General features: G+C 39.8%; 1 protein-coding gene across 1 annotated transcript in view; it reads right to left on the reverse strand.

The window, feature by feature from the left end:
- LOC137256144 (ferric-chelate reductase 1-like) overlaps positions 1–21,853 on the reverse strand; it is a 104,558-nt gene that overhangs the window by 12,086 nt on the left and 70,619 nt on the right. Inside the window, exon 2 of the mRNA XM_067793848.1 lies at positions 21,050–21,245. Coding sequence (XP_067649949.1) covers positions 21,050–21,245 — 196 coding nt within the window. The remainder of the gene's footprint in view (positions 1–21,049; positions 21,246–21,853) is intronic.

Consider the following 21,853-nt stretch of genomic DNA (forward strand, 5'->3'; position numbering starts at 1 on the left):
ACCGAAAGATGTTAATGAGATTCTGAAGCAACCGTCTAAGAGTTACCGTCTCAGGCCAGAGTCGCCACATACAGGATGCTCAATTGTGTCATTGATTGCGTGAAGTGAAGATTCATGCAAAGAAGGCCAGTTGTCGCCCCTGTTTTGAGAGACTGCCAATCGCATGCGGTGGTGTCGTAGAGAGTGGAATCTTATACACTTGAGGCGAGTCTGGTTCAGTGTTGAATGACGATTTCTCCCTGACCGGCGAGATGGAAGACACTGTGTTTACCGTCAGAGAAATAAACGTTTCGAGCCTGCTTGCATTCGGCAGGTTGACAGAAACGGTAGAGGCAGTCAGTGTCATGATGAAGGTGTGGTATCCAGCAAAGAAAGATCTGATTTGGCTGTGGTTCAGAGTATCGGTACATCAACGAAGTTCTTGCATGTCATACGAGGGCTGTTCAAAAAGTTCTAAGTCTACATAACTTCTAGACTGTTGACACTAACTAATCTTTAGAGCGTTGTTGTTCTTCATCAGCGTTCCCAGTTGTTTTACTCAAATAGATAAACTAGTTCGAAATCAACAGGTCCTTGAAGCATGCTGGGAACTCGTATGCTTCCGAATACGGACCACCAGAGGACGTTGTTCGAGCCAATGGTACTTTACTTTCAGAACGGTCTGCTACGTTACCATTTCTAATGTCAATATCTTGCCATTGCCTTCCTGACCACCAGATCTAGACCCGATAGAACACCTACGGAATGAACACGATCGACGTGTATATCAACGTTAAAACACGCCAAAAACATTTCTATACCATCGCATTGCAGTGTGGGCAAGAAATCGGTGCCAAGCAGTGTCGCCATCTTATGGACTCGTACCATGGAAATAACAGGACGTATTTGCTCTTAAACTAGCGCAAGAACTTCAACTACAATGGCTCATGCGTTTCTTTTGGGGGAAGAGTGCATAAAAGAAAGGGTACGATGAATATTTTTTGTCAAATTTCGATGAATTTCAATTAAAAATATCTCAAGTTTGTTATGCCATGTCTCACAGCAGAAACTACAACTCTTCGTGAGTATTTTCGACATTTATCGATGAAAATAAATTATTTTGCCTATCTGGCACAATTTCACAACATTTCAAACAAACTTGTGGTTACAATCACTTTCTTGCAATGCCTTTATTGAACCAATTTAGTTTGCACAGAAGTACCCAACCACAGATATAGCTTTTTGCAACGTTTTGCAGTTTTGAGTGATGGTTAAATGAATGTAATCAAATTTAATGACCGTTCCTAAGTTTGTCTACACATAAAAAACAAACATTCGTTCTGTATTTTAATGGTAACAAATGCATTTGACTGACAAGAAAACACTCTCCTTCAACTGTAACCCTCTGTGATTTCGCGGTTGTTAAATCAAGTGTTTTAAGAAGATGTTGTTATAATAATTTGAAACTTCTTATTGGCCATTTAGAATTGTGAAGGTTATATATTGTGAGATCTATGTAGGTGATTTTCCTTCCAGCAACGACAAAAAGAGAAACATATTGATTTCACAAATTATACTACATGTAATTTGGAACGTGAAACATGATTTCAGTGTGAAAACCCAACTCTTAAACAGCAGGATAGCTGAAGAAAGTGAAAGAAAGAAAGAAAAAAAAACGCAACAAAATTGGAAGAATAATTCTGCTGCATGGAAGGTCTGTTGTCCTGTTCCAACTTTAGGTGTTATGAGCCCATATCAAAGCAATATAATGTATGACACCGGGTGCTCTCGAATAGATGAAAAATATTGGCAGTCACTTACACCTGCAACACATCCTATGTAGATTATACCAAAAGATAAAACATATTGTCAGTTTTAAGGGCTTTTTGGAGAAAAGTATCAAGATCGGTTTGGAGCTAAGTTTCAAATACATAAAATCTATTTCTTATCGATCGTAAGAAATGCAATCTTAAGTGCAGGGCTCGACAGAGCTTGAAACACAATTATCTAAATAAAAGCCATGTCCACCTCCCTTTCAAGAAATCCTTCCCAAATTTAGTGAGAATTATATTTGGAGAATCAATCCGTGTTAGATTGGTCTCCATTTATTTTCCATCTAATCTCCTCTTATATAACCGTTCATAAATATTCCACCTATATTTAACCACAGACACCAAATCTGTGGCAGCGAAATGTTATCCGCATATTGATTGGTTATTTACGAGCCAATGAGGCGAGCTCAGACAAATAAAGGACCGGACTGGAGGCCAAACTGTAGAGTGATTGGCTATTAATAGGGGATTTGTCGAGTGGTTGAATCTTTCCGTTCAAAGCATTGGATTGTTTGTTGGGATGGAAAACAGGAAATACCCCAGGGAAATTTGATAGGTAGATAGACGAGACTGTTGTGAGCTCTTGAATCTGTGTTGAAATCCATTAATTGTGAAAAGATTCTGGTTGGAGTTAAGATTCTTTTCGAATTAAGATCATTCGTCGTTCCATATTGCCCATCGTAAAAGTTCTATATGTATGTGCACATACTCAGGTGAAACGGTGAAATAACCCAAAAGTGAATGTGTTGTGTGTTGTGAGCTGGGTGGGGGACAACGCTCTTCTCAGAAGTGATTGAATACATACTCGAATATTATATTCCTCTCAATCTTAGCCAGTAGCCTTCCCGATCACACGCAACTAAGTGTTCAAGCTTTGATTGCTATGCTCTTGGATTACTGTGACTTTGTAGACTGGTCTTTTAGAAACTACCTAAGGCGCCAAGAAGTTTTCTCATATTTGGAACACATAGAATAAATGAAATAGATTTTATCTCTCTTCCGATATGAGTCCTTCTTTGGTGCTTTTGTGTTCGGCATTCATTTGCTTCTTTACAATTCCCATGCATGGACTTCTTTTGTTACGAATAATGGAGACGAATTGGTGTTTGCGCAAACTATTCTACCAGCTTGACCACACTGACTCCAAAGAGGAAACGTTTTGTAATCATTCCTGTTGTAATTCCTTGATTACTGAAAGTTGCTGTAGGATTATTTGTAGCGAACATCAGTGGTAGCAAGTTACTGAAGTCGTTGCAAAGTTGAAATTTGAAATCACTCAAACTGTAAATATGAAAAAGCCTCACGTGAGTCGTTCGAGTGCATAACGAGTTAGAAATGATACTTTTTGTCGTCCGACCTGTCACAGAGGCGTTGTTTATGTTCCCAATCACTGGATTATCTGGTCCTCACTGGGATATTTCTAGGCCGGGTTCATTAGGTGGTGTTTTGTGGGCAAACAAACAAACGAACGAACGAACTGATCCGTTCAACAGCGCAAGCAAGTTTCAGCACAGATAAGTATTTCCATCCCCAGTGGATTACAATCAATAAATCAATAATCAATAACCGGCATTCAGAACGACAGAAACACAATTGTGACCTAAAAGCACTGAGTTTACAACGGACTGTATACAAAGGCAGATTGTATGTTCGTATTTCTAGCCTTTGGGGCTGGTGAAAAAATGCGTGAAATCATTTGCTCCAACACACATCAGCGGACACTTTCATTTCTCACCTTTCACCAAGGATTCGCGAAAATCACCTCTCTCATCCAAATATACAAATAAACATACTGCCGAGGGAAAAAACGACCTGCCTTATTCCCCGGAGGACTTCCTTAATGGAACTCCTGGCTCAAATCATGGACAATTTTGTTTGACGAGAGAAGACCAGATGCCGTCAGCGGCGACCAAATGGCTACTTGGAAAGGTCAAAGAAGCTCCAGTGTGCTTAATTCATTTGAAAAAAATCTCGTTTCATGTCCCCGAGTGTACATGAATAAAATATGATGATTATGAAAAAAAACCTGCAAACAAGACACAATTTTGCTTTTGTGTTTTAGTGTCACCGTGCTTCAGGCATTTTTTGAAAAATGAAACGCATTGATGTTGACTTGGAACAAGGCTGTTCACTTGTGTATTGTTGTAGGTGCCCTGTTTAAGGTAAATGTTGGCAAGAATATTCATCTCAGTGTTGGCATCGTGAGTGAGTTAGTCACTTTTTGCAATATTTCAGCAATAGAAATAGGCTTCACGCATTATAAACATTACGGAATCGAACCCGGGTCTTACGCGTGACGAGCTAACACTTTAACCACTAGGCTACCCCAGCGCCTTGGCGTCGTGAAGATATACGAATTTCTGACTTCTAAAACTGACTATAACTACATATAGTGGTTGTTAACATTTTTCTGAGGACTAGCTTAATTAGGGTTGCTTGTTGTTTTCTACTACTACTGCTGCTGCTGCTGCTACTACTACAGACCCGTGTCAGATGTGGTCTTCAACACCTAATGCGTGACGTAATAGGCGCCCAACGGGATCGGAAGATCAGCCTCGCTGACTTGGTTGACACATGTCATCGTGAGTAGATCGATGCTCATGATGTTGATAACTGGATTGTCTGGTCCAGACTCGATTAATTACAGACCGCCGCCACAAAGTCGGAATATTGCTGGGTGTGACTTTAAACAACAAACCAGGGAACTGCTACGGCAACTACTTGTACCAAAACCACCACCACCACCACCACCACTACTACTACTACTACTACGACGACGACGACGACTACTACTGACACCATTGCTGCGACCACTGCTTCTACTAATCTCACCCACCCACACATGCCTTTAGGGAACACTCAGCAGTCAAACTGCCGAACGGTCACCCATCCACCCACTCTCCGCAGCCTGGTTTGTGACCAGTGTACTGTGCGACACGAACAGTGTCTCCCCCGAGCAGGATGAATACCTTTTCTATTTCTGATTCAATTATTATTGTGTGATCTTCCGTCTTTGAAACATGAAAAGCAATGCGGCCACTGACAATCCAATTTCCTGTGTTACATTGTAGTTTCAACAGTTACGACAGTTTCATGCAACAACGTTGTCAAGCTGTCAAGAACCGCGTCTGCATCACCATCATGTAACGGCAATGCAACTTTGATATCAAGAGAATCACAAGTTCCACAACGACAGGGATGGTTTTGATCAAACGCCACCTGCCTCTTAACGGAACTTGTCATGATTTGCACTTCATGCAAGGCCACGTGACACTGAAGCCGTTAGTCTTTTCGTGAGTGGATGTTGAGTGTCCCAGACAAGGGAGATAATACAATCGGTACATTATACACACACCACATAAAAATACACGTATGTGCGGATGAAAGAATTTTATTCTTGCCAAATGAACTTCAAATAGTCCAGTTAAAGTGTTGGTAAACGTTGTCTCAGTATTATACGTTACACGGCTATAACGAGTCTAACAAACCCTATTAGGTCGCGTCAGCTAATATTTTGAATTCACCAATCAGAATGCAGCTGACCAAATCGCGAAAGTTCACTCATACCTTTTCTACTTTTACCTCGAAATAGTTTGTACTCGAACGGTTCTGAATGCTATTTTCCAAACGATCGCTTCCGAGTGATGCACGTAGATCATGCCACAAAAGTGCGTATAGAGTCGCCAAAAAGCGCTTTAGTCAATACTTAAGGATGTCATATATTAGCTGATGGTAAACATGTCATCAGAAAGCCCTATACATATCTACTGTGGGTGAAATGTGTCAGTGTCAGTGACTGGGGAATAGAACAGAAAATCCATTTTGTAAGTCCCGCCGCACCCTAAATAGCCGTTGTCTGATTGGTTAAATCCGTTAGGACATCTCGCGGTTGATTGGACTGTCAAAGGTCGCCCAATGGTTAGTCGACGCGACCTTCTTCTAGGGTTTGTTAGACTCAGTATAGCAGTGTAACGAGCAGTGCTGAGTCCGAGCTTTCTTTGAGGGGGTCCAGTCATTTCTGTAGCGATGAAGCAGGACAGAGTTGTTAGAATGAAACCCCAGTGCTGTGGTTTGATGGCAAACTGCCATGAAATGTGCGTTGCTGGTGATATCGAAATTAGAATACATGTACATGTATGTATGAACGCGGTGGTTTGTGGTCCTGTGCATAGAGCCCAAGTCACAAATCAGTTAATCGTTTTAGAAGTTGGAAAGTACAATGTAGAACAAACTTTATGGACAACAACTTGTTTTATTCGTGAGAGCGGCGTTTCGGAACATTAAATTTTATGCTTGACAACGGCACAAGAATCTGTTGCGAAACGTCTTTCTCACGAATAAAAGAAGTTGCTGTCCACAAAGTTTGTTCTATATCACAAATTAGTGGAAGTTAAGCAAAGATTATTGATAACACCATCAGGCTTCACTACATGGGCGCGTTGAGCCCTTAGGTGGGTGACCGTGCTCGTCAGCTTGACTCCTGAGAGTTTCTAGGACTTACACACTGACCAACAACTAAGCACAATGTGATACATGTGGTCTCACTTTAGGCAAATGAGTTTGTTCATAAATGGCTCTGTTAACTCACCAGAAAATAGGTACCTGGTGGGGTAAGTCTTGGGATTATAGCGCCTGGCTGAACAGGCTGAATCGCCTATGCGGGATAATAAAGTGCTATGCTCTGATTGTTATACCTAAGAGCATGCCTAGTGTCTAGTCCGGTGGCATATATACTCACACGCATAAGAAACGCAAGTTTTTTGTTTTCTTTTATCCAAACAAGAAACAAACTCGGAACCCTTAATTGATACGAGTTTTTGACATGTAGTGAGACCTGACGTTTTGGAAGGCCGGAGTAAAACACATCAATAGTAGCAATCACCAAATCGCACCATGAACATGTGAGTAACACGCGCATACTTCTCGTGAAATCGAACATGCACGAATTATCACCACCATTATTGGGTACAAGACAGTATAAAAGTTGGGTCTATCACTCCTTTCTAAAAAAATGCCACGTTTAAAAAAAAAAAAAAATAAAAAAAAAAAAAAATAAAAAAATAAAAGAAGCTGGAGTGTCCGTCCAAAATGTTGCCCGTAATTTCGACGTAACCAAGATTTACCGTCCCAAGCATCGATACAACGCTTCACAGACCATATAGGGTCCAATGGTCACCACACCTGGACAGGGTCGTTGCATTTCCGCTCTTGTCAACCCACGTAACTGATATTTTAGTGATTTTCAACATCACTTTTTATTGTTTTCCAAGTGTTGTACGAGAGACTTTTTCTCGCCGCGAATAGCTGCAATATTGCTGATGCGGCATTAAACAACATTCATTCATTCATTCATTCTTGGCAACCCCTTTGCCTTTCGAAAACCCTGTCATCAATCTTGGTAGCCACTGAAATTTTATTCACTCATTTTTTTTGTCTTTCTGATCCTGTTTGTATTTCTTGTATTTGATATTGAACACTATATACACGCATTATTTATACTTGACATGCAACACTTTTGTGCGTGAGTATATATATGGTGTGGGTGAGTGAGTTTTAGTTTTACGCCGCACTCAGCAATATTACAGATATATGCCTCCGACCTGTCAATACTCGAGTCTGGACCAGACAATCCAGTGATCAACAGTAGGAGCATCGATATGCGCAACTGGGAACCGATGACATGTTTCAACCAAGTCAGTGAGCCTGACCACCCGATCCCGTTAATCGCCTCATACGACAAGCACAATCGCCTTTTTGCAAGCATGGGTTGCTGAAGGCCTATTCTACCCCGGGACCTTCACGGGTGTCACGGGTCGAGTATACATATATATGGACACATTATGCATCTAGGTATGTATGCATGTATGTGCCGCATTCGGAGCCTTTTTCAAATATTATCTCTTACGGCTTTAACAGTGAGTGAAGAAATTCTCATCAATACGCATGACACGTACATGATTGGATAAATCTGATCACGTATAACCGGAACCATAAAAATGTAATGTCCACAATATGATAGCAGAGCGTATAAACGCATTTTTTGAAGTGACTGTCTGAAAACATGTGAAACAAACATTGCACATTTAAATGGTAATTGAACGTTCTTTGCGGACAGATTTTTTCATTGTGGATAAAAACACATTCACAGTGTGTTACCTGAAAAAGCATTAAATTTCGAACCAGAAGTAAACTCTTCTGATTCCAATAATTTCTGAAAAGGATCAGTGGTGAGCACTTAGAATGCTCCAAGAAAGACATTGGCAGGAACTTGGAAGTCTCCAAGCAAATGAATGGTGGCGGGGATTTTGAATGTTCCATGCCGGAACCAAACAACGGGAAGTCGCTCGTCGATTTGATGTGAGTGACAATATTGTATGGAACGTGACATCGACACCATCTGTCCAGTCACGTAAAAGACCATCCCCATGGAAGCCGACCACCACATTCGTAACCATTCGTCTCTTTCCGTGACCTACAAGAAGGCTTGCCGGAATGACACGAGTAGTTACAAATGTTGTTTTTTATTGCCAATTAAAAAATAATGTTGACTTTGCCTGATTATACATTTGTCCTCAATAAGAATGAGTGTCTGCAAGAGCGAGATTGAATGAATTTACCAGTCATTTCCAAGCTGCATTTCTGAGATAAACAATAAAACTGTGTTCCCGCTCGTCTCCATGTTTCTAGCTAAGATTTAAAAAATGTCCCACCGTCCTCGTCACTTTTGAAAAAAATGTGCCCGAGAAACATTTAATATTTTTTATGCAGCCTAAGAGATTAGAGTGTGAACTGTGACTTTAGACCGACAATATTAACATCATCACATGGTCACAAGATCAGGATTAACATTCATAAACCAGGTGTTTGTTCTGTGATTTAATTATATTTATCTTGCATTGTGTTTCTTGTGTTTTCACTTCTATAACACTCTGAATGGCGTCACAAGAACTTTTGTTGTTGAGTATGTATTCACCCTGGTATGGTGTAATTGATGGAATGTGTCAGTTAGGTTCAATGCCGCTTTAAAACGTATTCACAAAACGAAGCGGAATTGATATCATGTGTACTCAATGCAACAGTGTTGGTTGACTCGTCTGCATAAAGTTTGCATTTGATTCCCCGAAGTGGAGATGTAACCACACACGCACACACGCACAGACGCACATACATACACATAACATCAGGGTGAGTGTTTATAAGTGAGTCTAAACTGTTGAAAGGAAGTATATTAATATTCATTGCCTCTGGAAAAACCCCGTTACTCCAGATGCCATTTTACTTTTAATGTTCTGACGTTTAATAAGGTTTCTGGTTTCAGAACTTATTGTTTTAATTATTTTTATTAGCATCAGCAAGTAGGTACGTACATTTAGAAAGTTTCTGACAACACAATCGATCTATGAAGATCTGGGTCATAGTTGACCTTCAGTAACCCATGCTTGTCGTAGGAGGTGACTAACGGGATCGGGTGGTCAGGTTCTCTGACTTAATTGACACATGTCATATGCTCTCAGTTGCGTAGACCGATGCTCATGCTGTTGATCACACGACAGTGTAGTCCAGAGGTGATTATTTACAGACCGCCGCCATATATCTGTAATATTGCTGAGTGGGGTGTAAAACTCAATTCACTCACAACAAAATCTATGTGGTTGTGCGTGTTTTTTTTAAATACTTTGAATCATTTGTGCATTAGTACAAATGAAAACAAATATCGATGGGGCATATCTCAGTCACACTGTTTTAAAAGGATCTGAAAACATAATGCGTTTTTTTAAATGTTGACGAGGCTTCCCCGCACGAAGTCACAGCGACAACGCACCTACTTAAAACGAAAACGGGGAAATAGCACACGTCAGCTCCGACGCTTTTTTCTATTTAATGGCTGCAATGTGGTTTTGAGATGTTTTTTTGTTGTCTTGCTTTAAATGGCACCTGCCTTCGATGTGATAGTTACAGAAGAATTAAAAATGCCAATTCGATTTTTAACGGGTTGTTTCGTTGTACGCAGAACGCTGCCATACAGATTCCGATCCCCTTTTGTTACTGTCAGACATCGATTTTTCGACCATTAAAAATTATATAGCCGTAGTATTTTCATATTGATTTGTTGTAATACCTGATTATATAGCTTTTGAGAAATAAAACGAATATCTTTAAGTAAATGTACAATGTTAATGATGCAGGGGAATAGACAGTTTCGGTGATAAGGAAGGGTAAGTATATATGTGAGGCGAGGTGTTACGTGGTTTAACGTCGGGCTTAAGAACATTTCGCTCATATCACGACGTACGTGTGGCTGCTTTCACTAGCCCAGACTTAATCTGGCTTTATAGTGCTAGGTCACTGCATGAGGACCCCTCTCAGACCCCATATACTGACTCCAATTCGACCAGTCCTTGTTGCACCCATTTATGCCGAGCGTTAGGCAGGGACCAAGAATTTCACGTCTTTTGGTATGACGCGGCCGGGATCGGACCCGCGACCCTCCGGTTTCCGGGAGGACGCTCTAACCACTACACCATGGAGGCGGTCAACAATATATGGATAAAACAGTGACATCGACGTTTCGGTGTAGGTTCTAACACCTTTATCATATATGTAATGAATGATAAGACGAGTGAGTGAGTGAGTTTGGTTTTACGCCGCTTTTATCAATATTCCAGCGATATCACGGCGGGGGACACCAGAAAATGGGCCTCACACATTGTACAATTTTGAACAGAATGCGGATAGAATGCACGTACATAGACTTCGTTTCAAAAGATTAGACTCACCAGTGTAAATATAGCCCCTTATTTTAGGCAATCGTTCTAACCTATATTTTGCCAAATATTCCATACTGTTTAAAGGTACTGTTTACACATGAACTGATGTGTAAGACAAATTCGTACCGTTGAAAGATGATTGTTATCAGTTCTGCATGCTACATATTATGTATAGATTGTTATCCTTTGCTAGCGCTCCAACTTCTAAATGCCTCGCAAACAATCAGTCTCGGTGATCTCAGGAGCCGATTCTGAAAGGCGTAAAACTAAATATGGTGAAGATTCCATGAAAACATCACAGAAAATCAAGAATGACAACATGTGTTCGAAAATGGTACGCATGATTCGCAAGGACGGTAGTATGAATTCATTAACTCTGATTCATCCCTCGTCAAGGCTCTTTCCTCAAGTTTGCGGAGGCATATTAATTGAAGCCGTTTTTCTTGTGGCAAACGCCGTATTATAATGAAAGCAACTGTCATCCAAATCCAATAAGCGTGGATACCTGCTATCACTGCAGACGTGCTCTCCATCAAAACGACAGCCAAGCCACTCCTACATGTTGTGACAGCAGTAGACTGCATTTAAGAAGAACATTGTCAACGCATGCAGAAATGCCGTGGCTGCTATGCGTTGCCATAGAAACATTCTTTTTTAATGTACGCGTCTAAGATCGAATCTGAATGATTATCCCGAAGGTCTAAGAAAAGAGACTCAGTATTAATCGTTACACTTCTCATACTAAGAATAACAAACGCTAGTAGACTCCAATCAGAACAGCTAACATTTCAACTGACCAATCAGAACACAGCTTACAAAACTTGATATTCACCTATACCTTTTGAACTTTTACCTCGAAAACTTTTGTACCCGAACGATTCCGAATACTATTTTCCGCTCGATCGCTTCCGGGTGATGCACACGAAGCATGCCATAGCAGTGAGTAAAAAGTCGCTGAAAACAGCGTTTAGTCAATATTCAAAGATGTCAGCTCTGGTAGCTCTGCAATCAAAACGCCCGAAGCGAGTATACTGCAGGAAAGTAGTTAGTTATTTCTCAATAGCATGCTTTTCTCCTCACAATTGTTATATCTATAATTTATTTGTATTCCGGGGCGGTATTCAAATAAGTAGCACTCTGCATGGTTACCAATGCGGTTCCTCTTTTGGAAATAAATATTTTAAAGCAATACTTTGCAGGTTAAATATCTGTGTTAGATTTTGGTTTTTCTGGTCTGGGGAATTTTGTAAGTCCCGCCGAACCCCAAACAGTAGTCGTTGTCTGATTGGCTAAATCCGTACGGCCGTCTAGCGTTTGATTGGACTGCCATGGGTCGCTCAAAGGTTAACTGACGCGACCTTCTGACGCTGTTACAGGTCATTGGCTCCCTCCCTCTGCAAGCAGTCTGTGTTCTGTTGTTTATTTTGTTGACAGTTACATAGACAGATTCTTTCATACAAATGCATAAATCGGAGATTTATAATGTGATTAGGTTGTCTGACAAAACATCCACCTGCAAAGTTTGAGATCGATTGGATCACTGGATGAAGAGTTATTTACCGAAAAAACGGGTCCACATGCATTTCATGACAAACTATAGGGCTGTTAGACTCTATCGGTCTGTAGAAGTGTAACGAATGATACTGAGCCGAAGTTACATAGAGGGATTACGCGGATCATCTATATTGTATAAATGCTTCGTATACAGTACATCCTCGGTTTCCATGTCGGATTTGTAACGACCATTGTAGTCGCCATTTGTAACCAACGAATCAGAACAGGCCATTTCACTGTGTTGAACAATGAGCCCTCAGGGTATAAGGCGAATTTGGCAATACCTCTTGCGTAATACATGTAACATTCTTGAGATAATTTGTCGTATTAGATGACGAGAACTAATATGTATTTGATGAAACATGTATACATATAAACTGACGAGCAAACGATGGCACACAGGTTGTGTTTCTTTCAATAAGATAAAAATAACAAAACAACAAAAAGTTTTGATGAAATGGAAAATGCATGTTGAAGCACACTGCAATACACGTGTTTTATTTGCAAAATGACATTGTAACAATACATAGAGACGTAGTGATGACCATTGGAAACGGCGTACGATGCTGGAAGGTCAAGGTCATTTGCCAACGGAACGATGATGTCTGGTTAGTGGGAATCGGTTCATGCGATGACCCAGTGATGCTGATGACGTCACCATCATCCGGTAGCCTAGGTGAATAATCCGCGGACTGCAACCCTGGGAGTCAGAGACGTCCACTTTTGGGCCGATCACATCTCTGGCCTGTCGGAAACGGTTAATTAGCCAAATTATGGTTTGTCTTGTGCAACCCAACGTCCTTGCTATATGGGTGTTGGATGTACCCATTTGTGACATTCCCGTGGCCCGTTCTCGCCGACACCGAATTCGGAATTCCTCGTGTAATTTTTGTCAGGTGATTGTTCAGTCTTCACGACACAGTGTTTTATACCCCCTGTACAAAAAACTGCTCGTGCATGGGACAAAAATCACAATTATGCGAAACTTCGTGCAAAACACGCACAAATGTTTTTGGCAAGTGAAACATGATGGTTGCGGTCTACACAATTACTATTCATCAATAATTTTACTAGTTAGAACTCACATTTGGGATTGCAGCAACATTACACCTGTGTACTTTTTTTTGCTCGTCAGTGTATTATTTATATGATAGTCAATATTAATGACGACATATGCTTCATTTAAATTATATGTGAGCTGTGTTGATATAAGCAGAGAACCTATATAGAGAGGGAGAAGAAACTCCTCGAAAAGCCGCTGAACGTATGTCTCGTCTCGTCACGTGACCAGTGTAGACAATTAGTCTTCAGTTTAGTATTTAAGATTGAGCGGTTTATTTTCAAAAGCTGATTACATTCGCTGAGTGTTGTAACAACTGAAAACCTATATGTAGAAGATAAGTTAACTATTTTGTCACTTCAGTTTCAGTTAAATAATTGCTATTAGTGTCAGTATTGGGGCAGTAGATTTGTAGTTTAGTTTTAAGTCGGTATGTTATAGCTCACTGGCTTCCATTCTCGATTCACCGCGAAGATAAGACTAAATTAAGTCGATAAAAACCTCTTCCTCTCATTCGTTTAATTTTAGAAGGGAAGCATACCTTTAGTTGGAAGGTATTTGCAAGTAGTAGTGATAGTTTTATGACTTAAAAACGGTTACGGTGTATTTGAGGTGTGTGAAAAATATGCCATATCGCCGATCTCTTCTGATCCGCCATTGAAATACTACACTGTTGTTCCTATCCATTGCTTCAAAAACATCTTTCACATACACCTTTCATTCTTATGAGGGGAATATACTATTAGGTGAAATGTGTTTGCAAGTAATAGTGATAGTTTCATCATCTAATAAAAAAACATGTTAGGGTGTATTTGAGTTGTGTGAACATATCGCTGATTTGATCTGATCAGCCATGGAAATACTACACTGTGTCGTTCGAGTGTTTCTAGTTATTACTCTAAAACATCTTTCACATACTCCTTTAATTTCTATGAAGGGAATGTTCCATCAGGTGAAAGGTGTTGGCAAGTAATAGTGATAGTTTTATTATTTTAGTAAAACTGTTAGGGCGCATGTGATGTGTGTGAAAAATATGACGATCTGATCTGATCCGTCATTGATGCTGGTGATGCTTGAGGGCTATAGTTTTGTAACTCCTTTCTTTCTTGTTGATACTAATATTAATATTTTTTGTTGATCTTATTATTTGACAAAACTTGAAAGGTGTTTATAACTTTTTGTGATAATTTTAAACTTTCTGTTTTTGAGTGGTGTGTGACAGTGTCAGTTAACATTTGTTAATGTCCATGCCATTCCCCAAATGTAGTAAGATATCTGAATCAATTATTAATGGAAAGAAAAATGTCTCAATGTAGATTTTTTTAAGGACAGATGATGTTAACACACGTCACTTTTGCGATACTTTTGCGTTCTTAAACATGTTTTGGGAGGGATGGCCGTGGCGTATCTTTTATTCTTTCATTCATTCACATATGCACTTCTTTTTTCTTTCTTTCTTTCATTCATTCACTGATAATTCTTGCTCATAATTCTTACTATAATTCGTTTGTTAATTGTAAAATTACGACCGATACAATAAACTGGCCTAAGTTTTGATGCTGAAGTTGCGCTGGGAACGAGACAAGCCACTGTGTGCGTTGGAGCATGACGAGGCACACGTTAATTAGTACAAATGGTGAAGAAAGCATATTGACCTATCCCTGTTGCAGAGTACCCCTGCTATAAGCTGTAAAGCTTGTTTACCAGTCCAAATACATTTTATTTGTTAAACCAACCACATGGTCTCAAGTATTGTCTGACTATAGGTAGACAGTTGCTACAACTAAAAAACTAGACAAACGCTACAACTAGACACTAGACAAACGCTACAACTAGACACTAGAAACACGCTACAACTAGACGGCAAACAGCCATATGCATTCGCAGGTGATTGATACTGTAGCCTTTGAGATTTTAAAAAATCTTTTAATAAACTTTCAAGAAACAGATTTGAAATTCAAATTAATTATGTTAAAAAACAAACAGTTGCCAAGTTTAATTTTCAAAATGCAATCTCGAAATTTCATGACTAGGTGAAAATTCAAGGTATGTAAGCTTTTGGAGTCTGTAGGCCACAGGTCCACGTACAATATACATGCATTTGCTTACAAATATAAGTACAATTTACAGGACATACATGTCAATGATACACGTTGTTTGTAAAAACAGACTTTTGTCAGTATAAATATAACATACGAATATCTGTATATACACACGTATCAAATATTGATATTTCAGACTCTGCGATAATCAAATGAGTCTGTTGGCAAATATATGTAACTTCTTGGGGTCTTAAATAATCAGTGACCGTTGCAGTGGAAGGAGAAACAGACTGAATTATTTGCACAGTAAATTTTCACACAGAAGAATAGCACTGTTGTACGAGGTATAATTTAATACTGCTTGTACATTGGTAAGGAAGGATGCACAAAACGATCTTAGCACTAAGACGATTATTAACTCCAACAATTCAGCACAAATTCACAAAGCCGAGGGACTAAGATCGCTCTGTGCAAGTGGGACCAAAGCTTTCTATGACGTGTTCACCAGATACACCGATGGGTCTGGTTCGATTCCCACATCATGGCATTGATACCATCTACGAAGGATGCTTCTGTCACTTCGCTGAGGCCACAGCCAATGTTCTAAACTCTTTTAGTGCACAGTCAGTCTTAAACTAATGTTAATGTATGGCACCTACTACTATCTTAGCACTATGACAGCTTCGAAAATCTTGGCCCAGAACAACAGATCTCTGAGGAGAGATCAACCAGATAACCCTCACAGATAGTGGACACGTTATATCTCTTTGATAATTGTGTACAAAAACAGCTGTTAGCTAGAATGATATGGAAGAAAATCACAAAAATCTAAATGAAATAAGTAAAAAATCTAACTAACTGCTAATAAATTTATAAACTACACTAAACGCCAAAAAGGTATGAGGACAACGTATCTTTTAGCGTTTACCGTGAGAACATTAACTGCACTCTAAAGTAACGCTAGACCAACTTACTAGCATGATCACTTCATGAAAAACAACTTATTCTCGTCCATGTATTTCTTTGTATCATTTCCAGTTCCAGATATCGATCATTTCCAGATATCGATCATTTCCAGTTCCAGATATCGATCATTTCCAGTTCCAGATATCGATCATTTCCAGTTCCAGGGCGGTGATACCAGCTTCGATATGAGTTGATTGACAAAAAAGCATGTTTTTTATAAACAACACAATTCGTCACATGTCCCCACATTCAGAAATTGAAGGAATGGCTCTCAAATTTAAGTTCAAAAGTAGAAATTGATTGAATGCTATCTATGTGCAATTGTTCATATGCGCCCGGTTTCAACGGTTTAAATGATCGCGATGTCGGCAGTGGTGTTCGGTAATATCAAAGAGAAGCCTAGTCTTCATGAACCATGGCAAATGATCAGTCGGATCTGCTTCGATCAAATTAAACAAATCGATCAATAAGAAAGAAAAAAACCCATCTGCTTTAAGTGACAGTTAAAAAGTACAGAACATTTCTTTTTCAATGTATTTTTTTCATTTCCCCAAAGACATGAAAAACTGATGATTAAGTACGTAAGCCTCTGACATTTTCGGTGTTCTCTCGTAGGGCTGGCGTCAAACGACGTCGCTGTACGTCACGCTCCCGTCGTTGTTGTATGTTAACGGGCTTGCCACACCTTACAGTCATGAGGAGTGCGTGTTTATTGTTCTTTGTTGTTGAACGCACTCGGAACACTCTCATTAAAATGTTCAACGCTCATGCGACGCCTCTCTACTTCTGGATCTGAGGACCAAGCCATAGGGGGTCACGTCTCGAGGGGATGCTGTTTGATGTATTCTCTCTGTAGCTGTGTACCCCAGCCGACATATTTATTCTTTGAGTCAAATTGAAAATAAATGGAAATTGAGATGAGAAGCTATTGGATGTCACAGTGCTAGGCCACAGCTGTGTTTATGTTTAGGCTGAACATTACATGCCAATATGGTTGATACGGTGCAGTTTCTGTGTATTGAGTCTGAATTGCAGCGAATGCAGTGATCGGAATGAGGCGTATGCCTCTAATCTTATAGTTCAATGGAGTCGTCGTCGTCATCATCATCATCATCATCATCATCATCATCATCATCAAATCATTTTTATAGCGCCAGTTCAAAACGTACTGCTCAGTAGCGCTCTCCGAATCTTTCGGTTGTTAATTATCCCCCAACTGGCCTTAATATCAGGCTTTTTAGGTAATTAATTATCCTCCAGTTGTCCTTAAAATCTCAGTCCTTAACTCCAGTGGAAGATGATTCAAGATAGTGAGTCCCGTCACCTGAATTGATCGATCCCCAAAACTGATTCTGGATCTAATGCGAGGGAGAAGAAGATGTCCAAGGTAGATTGTATACGTACAATTAATATGATTGTACATTCTCTTGTGGGGCAGTCTATGAAACATCGACAGAGCATGACAGAGTCGTCAAACCTCTGGAGCTTTTCTTCCATTTTTACTTCTGACTGCGTGGACGCCATGTACAGCCTGGTTTCAATGTGTCTGTGGCACCTTTCAGGCAACATATTTCATGAACGTCATCTGACGGGTTCAGACACATTTTTCAGATACCACGACTGCCGTGGCCTGATAGCAGATGTCCGGCCTAGTTCTGACGCATCGGTTTCAAAACACTATAAATTATAGACAGGTGTTGGACGGGAGCTCGAGCTTGTCTGTGGGAGGTTTCCCGTCCAGTGTGCCAAATAGAAACTGGCCCGCTAGCCTGTGTCTAGTAAAGATGTAGTCGGGTCTGTAAATCTCCACCGCTACTTGCCCGACTGGTTGGTGAATTTTCATATGTACTCTCACCGGCTTGTTACGTTATAATAAATGCACTTCTAAATCACGCAAGATTATGGCGTGAAAATACGTGTTCATCACATAAGCAGCTTAATGATGAAACACGTGTCTACATTCCAAATTCTAGTGAATTATATTGTGGGCTGGTATCTTTCAGGAATAGCTAGCCAAAATTTGGAAACTATTCCACTCATTGTTCCAGATATGATCCCAATAACATTCGTTGAGATGACTGCCGAAGATATCGATTTAGCAAGAGCTACAGGCGGTATGTCTCATGAGGTTCTAGTAGGTTTGTAGTGGTAATGTTTTGGAATGAGTTCAATTTTCCCATTTCAAGATTTGTTGGTATTTCTGCAATCTATTTTGTAATCCTGGGCCCCGTTCCTCAAAACGATCGTGGCGCTATGACAGTCGCTTTGAGGCACGGGATTAAGATGTTTATAGCGGTTTCCAGGAAGTGTTTCCAGGGGGTTCCATCATCGCCAGTATTGGGGTATTTACGTCACTTACATGATGGCAATACCATTGTGAGGACACTTTCTTCGGGAAGCGAGATAAAGATCATTAACAAATGAAGATTCTTTTCAAGTGGGGCGGTGGGGTAGCCCAGTAGCTAAAGCGTTCGCTCGTAACGCCGATGACTCGGGTTCGATTCCCCACATGGGTAAGAAGTGTGAAACCAATTTCTGGTCTCCCGGGCCGTGATATTGTTGGAATATTTCTAAAAGTGGCGTTAAACTAAACTCAGTGACTCACTCTCCCTTTTGATGAAGGTTGATAACAGCTAAATGTGACCAAAAATGAGTGTATTATGCCGCTGTAGGTTTATTCAGTCCACCAAAAATCAAGTCTTTGAGGGGCATTTAGAAGTGAAATACATAAGAATGAAGATTTTTATGGATATCAACTTCTTTATATGAGAACACAACGTTTCGTTATCATAACTGTCGGCTTCCTATCAGTGCTTGTTTATACTGGCTTCCAGCTTTCGTTAACTCATTCAACTTGTTACTTTGTTACTGTTTTACCTGTACATATAAATATAGTTCTGTACCCCATTCTCAATCACCCGATGAAGGAGTAAGTTTAACTCCGAAACGTTGTGTTCTCATATAAAGAAGTTGATCCCCATCAAAAACCGTCAAATGTTGTGGCTAGTCAGGGAACCGAACCCGGATTCTCGACAAGCAACCACTTTAACCGGTGTGCCACCTGCACATAACGGAATCCTTGCCTTTACATGCCTGTCATACACGTCTCCCAGAAAATCAAGATCTTAACCCGTGAAAAAATTAACAATACTCATGGAAAACAAAAGGGGAACATATGAAAGTACAAGTGTTTCTTTATTTTTTCATGTTGTTTTTCATGGTATGTATTGCACTGTGGGTGAAATTCTGGAAATAAATAAAGGGACACTTGTGCTTTCATATGCTCCCTTATTCGTTTCCATGAGTAAGTTTTGTACACAAATAGTATTGCCTAGATGCCAATTCAAACACAAGTGGGTCGAAGTGGGTCGCCTACAGTGTGTTAGCGTTAATCCAATAGAAAGTACCTAGCAGCTAATCACCACCGCTGTAAGTAGTACTCTGTACCAGAGATTGTGATATGTGGCTCTCACGCAATCTCTCCATGACACTTCCTTAAATCACTGCTCTCTTACTTCAGTCCGACTGAATCTCCTATTTATGTGGTTTGATGGGAATCTGTATTCATCATAGTCTTTATTAGGGAATTTTCGATTGAGGTAATTATTCTCCAGCTATTTCCCGGCCGTTTATTGCGATGTGACATGATCCAGATATGATCAATCTTTCTGGTTGAACTTCCTCGTTCCAACATATTTTTTAGAGGGATATTAAAAACCCCGCTATTTCGAGGGTAGTGGAAGAAAATAAATCAACATGAAATGAAAGGACACTTTCAAGAATAATCAAAGAAATAAATCTCGTTTGAGGTGTTTTTTGTCGTACTGATTTAAAATGGATGTAGGCTGATTATCGATCATAAAACAAATGATTTATGGGTTTTTGTCGTACTGATTTAAAATGGATGTAGGCTGATTATCGATCATAAAACAAATGATTTATCACTGTTAATAACATCAAATGCTAATAATATTTTAACATGTAGTCGCGCCTCGTCACGTCATCAGTAATAGATCACGTCAGAGGAGTTTAGTCCTAGAAGTGACCACAAGTAACATTTGTTGGTCATAAATGGCGATTAAATTGATCTGGCTGGGTGATTGGGTTGCTGCGCGTTATAATTCTGGGACGGTGGTCATGACATCAATCACTGGCCCTGGGTTTTACTTGAATATGATAACCTGTTGGCATATTGTTGTAAAGAAACAAGTCAAAACATTGCTTACTTCCAACAGACGCATTTCCTGCTGACTGGATTCCGTCCTATTGCGCAATTTAGAACAATAACCAGTCCAGAAATTTGTGACAAACTCATTCAACTGGATATATAAATATTAACCAGTATTAGTTCATATATTTAGTCACTCGCAGTCTGTGACGCCTTAGTTAACGACATGCTGTCTGAACTTCGGCATAAATATGGATTACGGTTTTTACAAACTTTTAAAGTAAGATTAATTTGCAAATATCATTTTCTTATGAAACAAGGAACAGTGTAACCATAGTTGTATCTTTTCACTTTCACAAGAGAAAATTCGGATTGGCTGAAAAGTAGGTCATTGTGTGAATTGGTTAATTAGACTCATGTTTCGGTTTGGAACAAACATGAGTATTTTAAGACTCGGAATATTCATTTTCATGGAAATATCCGTGTCTCAGAATCACATTCATTAAAACACTGAATAATATTTTACGCCGCAGTCAGCGGTATTCCTACTACATTTATAGAGAAAATCAGACGAGTTTCACTTAGCGATCCTCTCATCTCCATGTGGAGTTGTTATTAAGTCCAAATCCACGAATTCTATACAAATACGAAGACAAACAAATATTTACAAAAACACTTACACAATGTTTACTCCGCTGGAAGATAGTGTGTGGATATCCAGTTTCTCCTTGGTACGTCCCGTCGTGGGCAAAACCACCGTGTCATTGGGATACGTGCATGACGTAATTTTCACATTTGATGACGTAGGCAGAAAGTGTGCACCATCTTCTGTCATCACCCACATGCGTTCTACCCTCGGACAGCGTCGAATCACAACTGAAATGGAGACACACAGAAGGTGAGCGAGTGGGTTTAAGTCCTTTGAGCAAATATCATAACACCAAATGTGACACGTTTAATGCATTTAACGCATTTTTCTGTGAAAGGTACTGAACCCAGGATTTCTGCATAGCAAGGGAACGTTGCCAGGCATTGCATGCAACTCGATGGCAAACGGTCTCGAATATGGGTCTTCTATCCGTATCATATGATCTGTTTGGTGAGTAGAATATGTTTTAAGTGATATTTTCTTGGTCATTTTAAGTGAAAAAATACAATGCATACAATACCATCCCTCAAACCTATCCTCCAAAATGACGTCATATTATCGATTCTGACTTCATTTATTGATAACGTCATATACTGTTTAGAAAAATGAAGCATTGTGACGTCATAAAGTTGCATCAACAGAAAACAACCTCCAATATCCCATGAACTTCTTACGCCTATTCTTAATACATTGTGAGTGCGGCGTAAAACTAAATTGCTTCACTCACTTAACACGTTGACAACGATCCAAGTTAAGAATTTTTAGGGTTACGAGAATATGGGTCCGGGGTCTCGATCCACACATCCGTTCGTAACGTCAAGACCTATCGTAACTC

The sequence above is a fragment of the Haliotis asinina genome, chromosome 11 (assembly GCF_037392515.1).
Source record: "Haliotis asinina isolate JCU_RB_2024 chromosome 11, JCU_Hal_asi_v2, whole genome shotgun sequence".
In the NCBI taxonomy this organism is placed as follows: Eukaryota; Metazoa; Mollusca; class Gastropoda; order Lepetellida; family Haliotidae; genus Haliotis; species Haliotis asinina.